We start from the raw sequence: 13178 nt of genomic DNA, 5'->3' as shown, positions 1-13178 counted from the left end.
GTGCCAGGAAAGCCCAGGGACTGAGGCACTGTGCCAAACCCCCAGCACTGAGCACAGCCTTCCACCCCGCTCCTGTCCATCACCACCTGGAGAGCAACACCTGTGTGACACCACGGGGACTGTGGGAGCAGCAAGGGCCCCAGCTCCTGAATTACTGCACTGACAAAGTCACAGATGCACTGCCAGGAGGGTCTGCTCCCACCCCTGCACCAGCCCACAACCAGCCTGTGACCAGGGAGCAGCACTCAGAGCAGCAGCTCTGATGCCTTGCCCCTGAGCCCTCAGCTCCCTGCAGAGTTCTCCTGGCTGACAACACCTCAGGGAGAAGTCAGAGGAGAGTGGAGACCCCTCAGAGTCTGTGGTGGCTTTGGTTTCCCTTCCTCACTGAAGGTACAGTCCCTGCCCCTACCAACCTGACTTCCAGGACTGCTTCAGCTGCCACTGAAGGCAACGGGAGCTCGATTTTTACCCATATCCAAAGATAAAAGTGGAAATTGATTTCATCAAGTACCTCCCTCCTTCAGCCTCGAGTCTCTCCTGTAAGCAGAGAAACCAAAACCCAAAAAGCATTAAATGGAGTCTGTGTCCTAATGGCAAATCCCAGCCCAGTTTCTGACACCCTCACCTTTTGTGACATAAAACCAATCGACCTTGTCTCCCAAAACACCCAGAGGTGAAGGGAGCTGCTGTGGACCCTGCCAGGGCTGCACAGGTCATGCCTGCTGTATCTTAGCATCATTTTGTGCTTTTTATTTTGCATGCATCATCCTTTTATACACCAGACACTCTCCTGCCAGCTTTATATCGAAGCACTTGAGAAAGAAATCTGCATCCCCAGCGAGCGGCAATGTTTGGAGCAGCCACCTTCTTGTAGGCAGGAGAGGAAGCAGAAAAGAGCACACTGGTTAAATGCCATGCCCTGCTCTGCAGAGGGGCACTGCTGGGCCACCCTGGCACTGCACCATTGCCCCAGGATCTGTTCCCAGGCGTGCTCCCTGCTCCAGGAGCAGGTGGAGGGATGAGGAGCGGTGCCGGCCTCTCCCAGAGAGAACTGCAGCGGGTTCCCGCCCCGGCTGCCTTTGAAGATGCTCAGCTCCGAGCTAATTGAGACAAAGCTTTCTCAGGCACGGAGAACGGACACCTCATTTGTAGCTGCAGTTTTGGCTCAGGAGGGTGGGAGCACGGCAGGAGTGGTCCCATCAGATAGCAGCAGCCAGGCTGGGCTCCAGCACCTGCGCGGCAATCACAGACAGCGGGAGGCAACGCGCCGGCGCGGGCTCGCTGGGAATGAGCCTTTGGCAGCAAACTGGGCTTAGGGCTGGGAACCAGAGCAAGATCCATGGCATCCTGCCACCCATGGTGCCAGGTGTAAGAAAGAGCTCAGTAGGATCACAGGGAGCAACGTCATCAGATGGGATCAGCGTTGGCCGGCACGGATGGGAGCTCCCAGGGTCAGGCACTCCCAAGGAGCTCTGGCCAGTATCACACCACCATGGAATGGTTTGAGCTGGGACGCTACTTGAAGCTCTACTCCAATGCCCCTGTCACGGGCAGGGACACCTTCCAGTATCCCAGGTTCCTCCAAGCTCCATCCAACCTGTCCTTGGGTACTTCCAGGGGCAGCCACTGCTGTTCTAGCAAGTGTGTGGCAGGGCCTCCCCTCCCTCGTGATGTCCTCTCCTGTCACCCTCACATCAAATGCAAATCAACAGAAGGCCACCCCAAGGAGGAGTGTCCATCCTTCCCCTTGATCTCCAGACCTCCTTTTCCCCCAAGCCCTCTCTGAACACAGGGGTTCTTCATAAACACTCAGCTCACACTAAACCTGCACAGACACATTTGTGGGAAGCAGCCCACCAGGTGATATTGTGCCATCCCATCTCCCCTCTGCTTTGGTTGCTTCCACTCACTTCTGCACAACTGATGCATTTTGCTTTGGTGAGCAGCACTGGAAGCCAGCTGGCATTTGTTGTGCACCTAAATTGCACTTGCTCAGCAGGCTCTTCCACAGAAGGGATTCATTCCAACCTCTGTCTGTGGTGGGGGCACAACAGAACTGAGGCAGCAGGGCTAATACTGAAACCTCACTGATATTGCATTGCCCAGAGCAACTGTGGCTGCCACAGCCCTGGAAGTGTTCCAGGCAGGCCAGACAGAGCTTGGAGCAACCTGGGATAGTGGAAGGTGTCCCTGCCCATGACAAGGGGTAGGACAAGATGGGCTTTAATGTCCCTTCCAGCCCAATCCCCTCCTGTCATTTTGTAATTAAAACATCAAAGTTTCGCTGTGAAGGAGGGAGAAGAAACTTGTTGGATCTCGTAACTGCAGCCCTAGGCTCGATGTCACTGCTGAGGAGGCAATTCCTCAGGGGGCAGCTCAGCCATGCACAGGTATCCCCACAGCCTGGATGGTCCTAGCCTGCCCCAGCTGAGGGGGAAGCTGTTAACAGACATACTGGGATAGCACAGACAAGCCCCATCACTCATCCCCTCTCTCCTTTCTCCCCTCCTGTGCAAAGTGAAGCCAAGGGGGAGGTTGTTGCTGAACTGCAGTGACCACAGGCAAAGCTGGTGGCTTTGTCCATAAATGTGACCTTCCCCAGACAATTTGCCCTGGGAAAGCAGGCAGAGCCAAGCATGGGACAAGACAGGTAAGAGACAAACCCCAAGCAATGGGAATTTGGGATAAGAGGACAGACTGCAGGTTTCACACATGCCCCTACACAGAAGCATGGAGAGGACTGGAGCTGTATTATCTTGCCCAATCTAAGTAAGAACTGGAGATGGATTCATCCAACTGGCACAGCATAGCATCCAAAACCCAAATCTTTACAGCTGGTTTGCTAAGACATTTTTCTTGAGGTGTTGGAGTGGGAAGGAGGGAAGAGAAAAACACAGAGGAGGGAAGAGAAAAGCTAGCGCTCCTTCCTACAGCAAGGGGAGAGAAAGTTATTTCCTTCACAGATTTAGCTTATAAACAGTTTTAAAGCAGAGTTAAAGTCTGAATAACATTTTAAAAAGTGTGTTTGAGATGCATGTTGTCATACCACAGGGCTCGCCAGCATTGCTTTTCCTGACTGGAATTGAAGTCTCTTATGTCCAAAGCTCAGCCCTCCGTGCGGCTGGAGCGGGTGGGGAAGGCTCCTAAACCTGCTCTGCACCCCAGTGAGCCCCCTCAGCTTTAGCCACAGCACAAAACACCTCTCCAGATCTGGCACTGGGGACACAAAACACCTCTCCAGATCTGGCACTGGGCTGCACACACTGCCAAGTGAACTCCAGCACCCGGAGAAGTCAGCAACACCAGGATGGAGGACACGTGTTCAAACAGAGCTGCACTCTCCAGAGGAGTTCTCAAAGCACAGCAGGTGCTCCTCTCACCCCCACAGCCCTCGGAGCTGGGAGATGGTGCTCTGGGCAGGTGGAGGAGGCTCACACTGCTCAGGATCTCACTGCCCTGCCTGCGAGTCCTGAAGGATCCTGAAGGATTCAGGCATCCCTTCCCAGAGGACAGATGGATGAGACATGAAACGCAGAAGCAAAGCGCTACAGGATCAGCAAAAGGAGCCCCAGCTGTGTCCCCCTGCTCCTGCATCCAGCACCTCAGCAGCCCCCAGGCTCTCACTGAGGGACTCTCCATACTGGTTTTGATACAGGAAGGGGCACAAGCAGGACTTGGCTGCTGAATTCCAAGGCTCTGCCCCAAATTCTGGAATGCCTGGCAGCCCTTTTCCTCAGTGACTGAAGCAGTGAGCCCCGTGCTGGAAATGCAAATTTAACTGCAGCCTAAATCTGGACAGTGGTGCTTGAACCAATGCCAAGGTACCTCATTTCTGTGACTAGTACTAAATGAATAGCTTCTTTTAGAAAAACTCTTCCAACTTGGACTTTGAGGCACCTGCAAAAATAATAATGACATTTGTCTTTTACACCCAACAAACATTTCACTCTATAGTGGAATCAAAGCAAGAAGCTGTAAGTACAACTGCTGGCAATTATTTTGACTATTTTTTAGAATTCTAAGCAGAGATTTTTGCTGTATTAACTGAGATAACTTATTTCTATCTCTCAATGAACTTTTTATGCTTTGCTGAGGTCCAGTCAGTGCCTTTCAGAACACAATGTTGCTTCTAATGAACCCCACAGAACACCACAGAATAAGACAGAATAAGAAATTAACTCTGTGAGAGCCAGGAAGGTACAGATTTAATTTCTCTTGAATCAGCAGAACAACACCAATCCTGGATAATAATGTGCCACAGTCTTGAGGAAGAGAAAACTCAGCTCTGATGTTGAGCCTGCCCCAGCTCACTTGGCTATCCCACACTGCCTATCCACCATCCCTGAGTTCCTCAGGGAAAAACAAACCAGAAGAGAGTGGTTTTCCTTCTGGGAGTCTGCTCCCTTCTGCTGGGGACGGGAAATGATTCAAGCAGTGTTTCCTTGGTGCTGCACAAGTGATGTGGAGCAGGTGCACTGAAGGTGGCTCCTCTTCCCTCAGGTCCTGTGGTCCATCCTGGCCAGGGCTCCAGCAGGACAGGAGTTCATTTCAGCCAGATCCACTTGTCCCCAATGTCAGCGTTGTAGCCTGCCCTGTACTTGCGCCCGGGGAGCTAAAGAAAGCAGAAAGCTCAGTCAGAACTCTGGCCACTCCCCTCAAACTGCCTCATGGAATCCACAGAACATGAAATACTCCTTTTTACATTGTAATGATAAAACTTGCAGAAAAATCAGGCTCTCAGAAAAGACTGAGCTGTGCAGCTGAAGGAGGGACTGCAAAAACCACTGTACAAAAACCATAATAGGTGTACAAAAATGAGGCCAATGAGCTCAGCACCACATTCCACCTGGATTCATCCAGCACCTCCCAGCCTGAGTGAGATGGCTCCCCAAACTGTATCATGGAGGAGAGGAGCTGAATGTCACTCCAAAATAGGCACACACATTATTAAATATATGAAATACTTCATGCATGAGATACCGAGTTAATTACCACGTTAAATTAAACTGTTCAAATGAAACTGCAGATTCAGCCTTCAAGAGCTGAACTTATCTTCATTAAAGCAGAAACAGTATCTGCCTGCCTTCATCAGCAAAGTCAGGAACCACTTTTTGATGGAAAAACCCAAAGATTTTTGAAGCCTTTACCCCAAACTTCAAGGACCCTGGGACCTAAGCAGCAGCCTGTGAGTGTCAGTGCTGAAGTAGCACCCTTTGGAAGGTACTGACCACCACCTGGAGTGCCAGAGATGGTGAGATCCTGGTTCCAAAAGCAGAATCCACCTCCAGAACATCCATTCCTACCTCCAGGAACCAAAAAGAAATGGAACAGAACACCTCTGAGCTCCAGTACTGGACCCGAGAAGCAAAGCACCAGAAAAACCCAACGAGCTTGGTGAGAAAGGCTGAAGGCAGCAAAGATGCTGTAATCAAACCCTTCCTTTAAAAATAAGCTATCTGCTGGCAGCCTCTCCAAGTAATCAAGCACAGATCATCTGCTCTGTCTCCAAACAAACACTGGTTTCACACAAGACCCCAGACTTGTCCTGAGGATTTCTCCTTTCCAAAAAAACATGTAAGAGGATCCTGCTGGGGAGAGCTGCCCCTGCAGAGAGAAGCAAGATGCACTCTTGATAAAATCTGTACTCAGGCCACAAAAATGAACTATTTAATAAAAGATGAAGCCTGTTGTTTTGAGGAAGGGGAACTGTGTTTATATTCACTTGAATGGCAAAAACCAAGACACTTCTTTCCCTAAAAATCAAGCTGACAGAAGACCTGACCTCCTCCACAAGACACTCCCCACCCTGCCTTGTCACAAACCATTTGAGAGCAGTTTTTCTGAGGTTTTTCCATTAATGCCTTGTCTAAACATCTGCAGAAACCACACAGTCCTGTTGAGAGTTCCCCCCACTGAGCAAAGAGGAGATGGGAGATGAAAATAAATTATTACTACCTCTGCCCCATGGATTTCCAGCAGTGAGCCAGGGAGGACATGAGACCTCCTGTGACACAAAAACAGCTCTCCCTGGTCCTCTCCAGGCAGCACATAATTGGCCCTTTGATACTTGAAGAGATTCCCAGATAAGTAGATTATTAAAGCAACAGGAGATCTCTGGGAAAATACAGCAGTTTACAGTTTTGTCTCTGGGTACATCTGCCCTCTTTAAAAAGCTACAGTATCAACCCCAACAGAATTCAAATTCATTGTCCAAAACAAATTCCCTGTGTGCCTTTGGTTAAAGACATGCAAGACATCAAAGCAAGGGTTGTAAGTATTCATCCATAACTCCATCATTCACAGTGGGCCTTGGCAAAGGCAGGGGAGTTTGGGGATTTGTTACAGCTAAGCTTTCAAAATAGCCAAAAAGAAAAAAAAGATTAAAAAAAAAAAGGAAGAAGGAAGTAAACAACTCCCATATTACCTAGGAAGCAGGAGGATGGGAATTGATGCTCTGTGCACAAGTGACACAGGCCACTGCTCCTCAAATCCCACATTTGCCAGCTGTGATTGCAGAAAAGGAGCTGCAGGGTTGGAACAGGGCAGGATTCTGCAGAGAGGAGAGGCAGGAGCAGCAGGGAAGATGTCAGGATGCAGGGCAAGGAGGAAGATGTGCTGGTTCTGGGTAGGCTGGTGCTCCAAAGTGCACCCAGCTGAAATTCCCAGGCTGCTCTTGGCCAGCACAAGGGCAGGGGTGGAAATCAGGGAGCAGCCCTGAGGCTGCTAGGTTTGTCTGCAAGAGATGATGGAAAGGAGATAGCAAAAAGCTCTGTGGGACTTGCCAGCAGCTGAGACAACAGAGAGGCACTGAATATTCACCTTCTCTTGCAGTACAAGTTCCCTGGAAATGTCCCAGGCCAGGCTGGAGCACCCTGGGATGGGGTGGAAGGTGTCCCTGCCCATGGCAGGTGGGGTGAGATTCAAGGTCCCTTCCAACCCACCCCATTTCAGGATTTTCTGATCACAGAGGTGCCACCAGGCAGCCCCAAGAGCTCCCCCACATCCCTGCAGCAGGAGGCAAGGCTGAGCTCCTGCCAGGCCACCAAGGAACAGATTTTTCCACTCCATGGAAACTGAGTGAGAATGAAGCCCTGGCCTGCTGCATTACACTCCACAGAGCCCAAAAGTTGGCAGTGAGGATTATTTCCAGAGGGATGGGATAAAATCCACCACGTAAGAGCACAAAACTCCTGAAATGAGCTGAACCCAAAGGAAGAGCCAGCTAAAAGGCAGCAAACTGCTCATCTTTAAAAGAGCATTAGGAAAAGAGATGAAAACAAGACCCTCTCATCAGTTAAATTAAGAACCTGCCACAGAAGTGCCTGTCAAAACCATAAAGATGATGGAAAGCCCTATAAAGTAGCAGAGGCTGTGGAAGAGCAGCAAGCAGCTCCAGCCAGCTGCTTGCTCCAGATAATTCCACAGCAGGCACGTGCAGGTAGAGCTCTGGAGGGCTCCAAGCACCTGGAAAAAGGCTGTTGAGGAGGAGCCTGCCTTGTTTTGCAGCCTTTGGGGAGCAAAGAGTTCCCATTATTGCCTGCTATTCCTGCACTGCTCTGTGCTGGTGGCTGGGCTCCACAGCTCCAGGAGCTCTATAAATAGGCTGCTTGGAGCAGCACTGATCAAAGAGCACCTAAAAGCAGAGCCATTGCTCTGGGAGCTGGGCTCATCCATCAATACCCCGAGGCTGTTCAGAAGAGCCACAGGAACAGCCCCTGCCATTCCTGCTGGGAGCAGATTCCTGCTTCCTACAGGAGAAATCCTCCCCTTCCAAAGGGCTGGCAGTGCTGTAGGCACACAGGTAGAATCTGAGAGAATCTGAGAACATGGAGCTGCAGGTATCAGCTGGATTCTGGGAGGGTTTGGTTCCTGACTGCTTCTTATTATTCCTCCTTTGGTTCCTCTCTGCAGCCAGGGGGGGTCAAGTCTCTCCTCCCAAGTGCCAAGAGGAAACAGCCTCAAAATGCATCAGGGGACATTGAAATGGGGGATTAGGGGAAAAAATTCTCCGTGGAAAGGGCTGTGACCCTTGGCACAGGCTGCCCAGGAGTCCCCATCCCTAGAGGGATTCAAAAGCCACGTGGATGTGGCACTTGGGGACATGGGTTGGTGGTGGCCTTGGCACTGCTGGGTTTCAGTTGGACTCGATGATCTTCTCCAACACCACTGATCCTGTGCTCCAGAGCAGCAGTTAAAGCAAGGAAGGGGAACAATTTCCCCTGCAAACACACATCTGAGGTGTGCATGGCTTGGTTCCCAAAGGCCTGGCTCAGATGTTTGTTACAGCCTCACCCCTGCCATCCCTTACTCAAATAAAGCCCTCAACAGCCCACAAAACAAGAGCACCCAAAAGTTTTGCTGAACTGAGGCTAAAACAATTCCAGTTTGCTGGAACTGTTCAATGACTGCTGTCCTGCCCTTCATTCATCCACTAAAAAAACAGACAGTAAAAATCCTTTGGAAAGAGAAGTGCCCATAAGAGGATCAGTTATCCACTAGAGAGTGCAGGGAAAAGCCAGGGAACTAATCCAAGCCACACAGCACAGTTAAACACCTCAAACTGACTCTACTTCACAGTGGAAGATCCATGGAGATGCTACCCCTCTATTAAATTATATTCCAATTAATTTTAATTTAATAGAGATCTACCCTGGGGATCACATCCCTCCACAGGTATGGGATTAAGAGAGGTTTGGGAAAGGGGGATGTGTTCCCACATAAAAACTTGTTTCCTTTCACAGGGACAGACTATCAAGTTGAAAATGGATTACTTTAATGCCAGTGAGATTTGACTGTCCTTTTGATTCACAGAGGCACCCAGTGCCTGGGACAGCAGGGGCCATCACCTAAAATAAAACAGACACAACCACCAAACTCAAGATTTGAGACAGTTATAAGGTCAGTCAGGCTCCTTCCCTACTGCTTCTGGGATAGATATCCCTGCCAGCTGTCCAGGATACTTTTCAGGGCAAGCAGGGTGGAAAGCTGCCTGTTCCTAAAGAGGGGATGCTCTCACTCTCTCCCCACATGGACAGGATTGGTCAGAGCAGAGGAGAAGCAGGAAGGTGGGAAAAGGAACAGATCCAGATTGAGCAACATCTCTGTCATTCCCAGGTTTTTGTTATTCCTCAGGTTCTTTTGGTCTTGCTGATACCTAGCTAGGCAACATTCTGTTACTTTAGAAAGGGCTAAAAATATTTCTGCAGAGATAAAACAGAAAAAAAACCCAACCCTTAAATGAAGCCTCTTCTAATTTATTGTGTGTCTGTTTTCATTCCTTCCTGGATTCAAGAGCAGATAGGGCTGGGCATTACAGCTGTCAAACACCTCCTTTAAAACAGAATTAGGAAAGGAGATCTTGATCCTAAAAAGAAAGAAAGCTTCATCAAGCCAAGGAAAAAATGGCAGGAGAGAGAAAACAGAAGGTTCTATCAAAGGCAGCAGCTATGGCAACGATCACAAACATGGAGAAGGAAAGATATCCTAAGCTCCCTGCTCCTGCAAAGGCAACAGTTGATCCTGTTGCTGATCCAGACTCTGGCTATCTGAAAGCTCAAGCGTTCCTTTTGTAGCCCTTTCAGGAGATTTTCATGTGAAGAGGCCCCTGCACCCTCAGCAGAGATGGGGAGCCAAGGACCCTGTGCTTGCCAGGGGCCACCCTCAGCCCCACAGCTGCCAAGAAGGGCCAGAGCAGCTCTTGGACCCCTCAAATCCACAGAGCCTTCCCTCAGCACCCTCCCTTTGGGGCTGGCTGTGATTTCCCACTGCAAACACCAGCTCTTCCAGCACTCCCAGTGCTGGGCTGTGGGACAGAGCTGACTCGTGCTGCAGGCTCACCTTCCACCACTCAAAGCTACTGCCCTGCAGCCCCTCCAACCTGGAGGCATGGCAGGCATGGGAGGATTTTCCCTCCTAAGGCTGCATCCTTATGGAAAAGAATGATGAAAAGCCTGGGAAAAGAGAGTGGGATTGCCCTCCCCTCCATCCTGTTCCCTCTTCCCTGCTTGCTGCTACCCAGGACTGCAGGGCCCTGCCAGCCACGCATGGGCAGGAGGGAGGAGGATGAGGAAGAGCAGGGTACAAAGAGGAAGTAAGGCAAGGCAGCTGAGCTGTGCAGCTGCTGTGGAAGGAGCTGCACTGCACCTCCCAGCAGCAGCCAGGACTTTGATCTGCTCGAGCTCTCCGCGCCTCATGCTCAGCATCCCTATATTCCAAAAGCAGTCTTCCACCAAGGAAAACAGGGAGGGAACTCAAATGAGAGCCCTGTCTTACCTCTCCATGGCACAGGACAAGGAGGAACCGCCTCCCACTGCCAGAGGGCAGGGATGGATGGGATATTGGGAAGAAATCCTCCCCTGGGAGGGTGGGCAGGCCCTGGCACAGGTTGCCCACAGAAGCTGTGGCTGCCCCTGGATCACTGGAAGCATCCAAGGCCGGGCTGGACAGGGCTTGGAGCAGCCTGGGATAGTGGAAGGTGTCCCTGCCCATGGCAGGGGGTGGGAATGAGATGAGTTTTAAGGTCCCTTTCAACTCAAAGCATTCTGTGATTCTTTGATTCTCCAAATTCCAGCAAACAGCTGCACTTTTATGTACACAGAAAAGCACACGCACGTCAAAGGCGCCGTTCTCCCCACTCCAGGAGATGCAGCAGGAGTGTGAAGTACATCAGCACGTTATTTAAGTACACTGATTCCATTAAACAGAGCCATTTGTTTTCATCCCCACTGCAAACACATCTGCCTAAGTGCTCCAGCTCTCCAGCTTCACAGGGCGCACACACGGAGTTTGGAGCGCTATCCCTGGGGATTGTGTGCGCCTGGAAGAAAGGCACAGAGATACAGCAGTTGTTAAGGGGAGAGAAAAAAAAAGGGTAGTCAAGCCTTTACTAGTCTGACAGTTCCTAAAATAATGTTGCTTCCCTGAAGAATGAACGTGCTTATCTCTGATCTGCAGAACCTCACTGAAAGGTTGCTTTTCCCTTGCCAGAAGAGCATCCTTAGAAGTTTCTGAATGCCTGAGCAGAGCTGCTGGACCCTGCCAGAGGACTTCATGGTATAAGAAGGCTGCAGGAAGCCACCTCCTCACACATGAAAAGAGCCCTTACAGAAGAAATTTAGAGGGTACACATAAAAAAAAAAGTGAGTTTCGAGTATTTGGAACTGTATGTGGCCATCTCATTATTCTGTGGAAAAGCACACATACTAAAACTCTTGAACTCTGAAGAGTGTTCCTTCCTCCTCCTTCTTCCTTGCTTCTAATGAATATTTTGAACAAAACCCAGCTTCTACCTGGAATTTGTAACTCCCTGAAAACCCCCATTATTAGGGAGCATGAATTGTGTGCATGGAGCTCTGAAAAGCACAGCAGTTTGCTGCCTGTTGGAGAGATCAAGGATTTAGAAGTAGTTACAGGGGGAAAAATCCCCTATGCAAATCATTGTATTTATGTGGTAAACACCATTACACCAACTTTAAAAGCAAAACTTAAAACTTCTGTAATTATCCCATAATTAAGCCTTTACTTACAAGTGAGCCTAAACCCTTTATCCTCAAATGCCAAAGCAGCACAGCTGTGACCATCCCCTGCACAGCCATGGGCAAGGCAGGGGCCAGTGATTCCCTCTTTACAGACCCAACAACCTCCCAGCCCAAATCTGTGTGTCTGGAAGCTCATCTGCTCTCTGTGCCTGTGCTGGTTGGCCTCTTGCTCCATCACCTCTGCACAGGAGCCTTGCCTGAGGAAAAAAAAAAATAATTCAGCCCTTCATTTGCTAAACAAAGTTGGAAGGTAAAACAAAAAACCAAAAAACCCCAGATCTTCAAAGTTTCAGCACGAAGAATGCAATCCTCAGAACATAAAGCAGCAGGTGGGGCTGGCTTTGTGCTTCCCCTTCCAGTAGCTGATGGGAAACAGGAAAACTCAGCATCTTTTGCATTGTGCACCATCCCTGTACACCCCCCTACACCACTGAAGGATTACAAGCATCCAAGCATTTAGGAGAGAGAAAATGAGTATTAAAGTAGCCTAAATTTAACAGAATCCTTCCTGAAACAAGCAACTCCTCCTGATTCCAAAGGACATTATCACTTTCCACAGCACTTTCCTGAATCAGGGCCTACAAACAAGGCTGCAGAAGGGAGATTATATTTTGGCAATGTTTTTTTTTTTTTTTGCTCAGCTTCAGCTGTCAACTAACTGGCACGGAGCAGAGCCATCCAAGAGCACAGCTTTCCTTCCCAGGTACCCAGATTCCCACTCCCAAGCATCCCTTTGCTACATCTGCAAGGCAAGTCACAAATTCCTCCTGGCAGCCAGTTACTGGATGAGCCAGGACATTCTCAGTTTCCTGCCAGCACAAAGAGCATGTGCTGCTGTACAGGCAGAGGAAAAAAACCTTTCAGAAGCCTCACCCCAGGCTCTCAGCACACAGCACCAAGGTCACATCTAGCTGTGTGTCAGGCAGCCTCAGTAATTCCCAGCTCCACTGCAAAGGGACATGTCAGGCCAAAAAAAGCCCTCTCATCTCAGGGAAGAAAGGCACAGGCAGTGCAGATGGATGCTGTGAGCTAGAGACGAGTCATGCAGCAGATCCTGCTCAAATCTGTGCTGCACAGCACAGGCTGCTCCTGGAGGGAAGGGCTCCAACAATCCTGAGCTCAGGCTTGAAGTTTTGGATTTCAGAATGTGACAGCAAGGAGGAGGAAATTCTGAGAGCAATTTCTCAGCTGGACCAGGGAGTTTTCAAATCCATTAGATAACCTCAGATGTTTTCTGCTACTTTAACCTTTAGCTTCAGCCCCTTTTACAAGCTAGAAAGGTCACATCTCAAATGAGGCAGAACAGTGTGAACCCAGGAGCCTCTCCACTACACAGTCAGCCGAGGAGGAACAAATTACTGGAATATTCTGTCCATTCCAGAAGAAAACATTGCTGGATCAGTTTCCAAACAAGTCCATAAATCTGTAGCTTACATTTTAATCTCAGTAAGAGACTGTATACTACCAGGAAAAGAAAAATGATAGGCTTTTGATTATGCAAATCATGGCTTCTAACAATTTATATTGTATATTCCTCCCTTTGTCTTCAGGATTGCTTGGAAAATAATAAGATGAGGTGGCAGAGAAGATTCCAACCCAACTGGAAAACAGAGGCTCACCTGTAACTCTGGCCACTCAGCA

At 49.5% G+C, this 13178-nt stretch overlaps 1 protein-coding gene across 1 annotated transcript in view; it reads right to left on the bottom strand.

Annotated features, from left to right (window-relative positions):
- Positions 1–3931: 3931 nt before the first annotated feature.
- NDUFA10 (NADH:ubiquinone oxidoreductase subunit A10) overlaps positions 3932–13178 on the bottom strand; it is a 30082-nt gene continuing 20835 nt past the window's right edge. Inside the window, exon 10 of the mRNA XM_030952690.1 lies at positions 3932–4612. Coding sequence (XP_030808550.1) covers positions 4544–4612 — 69 coding nt within the window. The 3' untranslated portion in view covers positions 3932–4543. The remainder of the gene's footprint in view (positions 4613–13178) is intronic.

Source organism: Camarhynchus parvulus, chromosome 7 (assembly GCF_901933205.1).
Source record: "Camarhynchus parvulus chromosome 7, STF_HiC, whole genome shotgun sequence".
In the NCBI taxonomy this organism is placed as follows: Eukaryota; Metazoa; Chordata; class Aves; order Passeriformes; family Thraupidae; genus Camarhynchus; species Camarhynchus parvulus.
The sequence above is the reverse complement of the archived record's forward strand: the minus strand, read 5'-3'. Positions and strand labels throughout refer to the sequence as shown.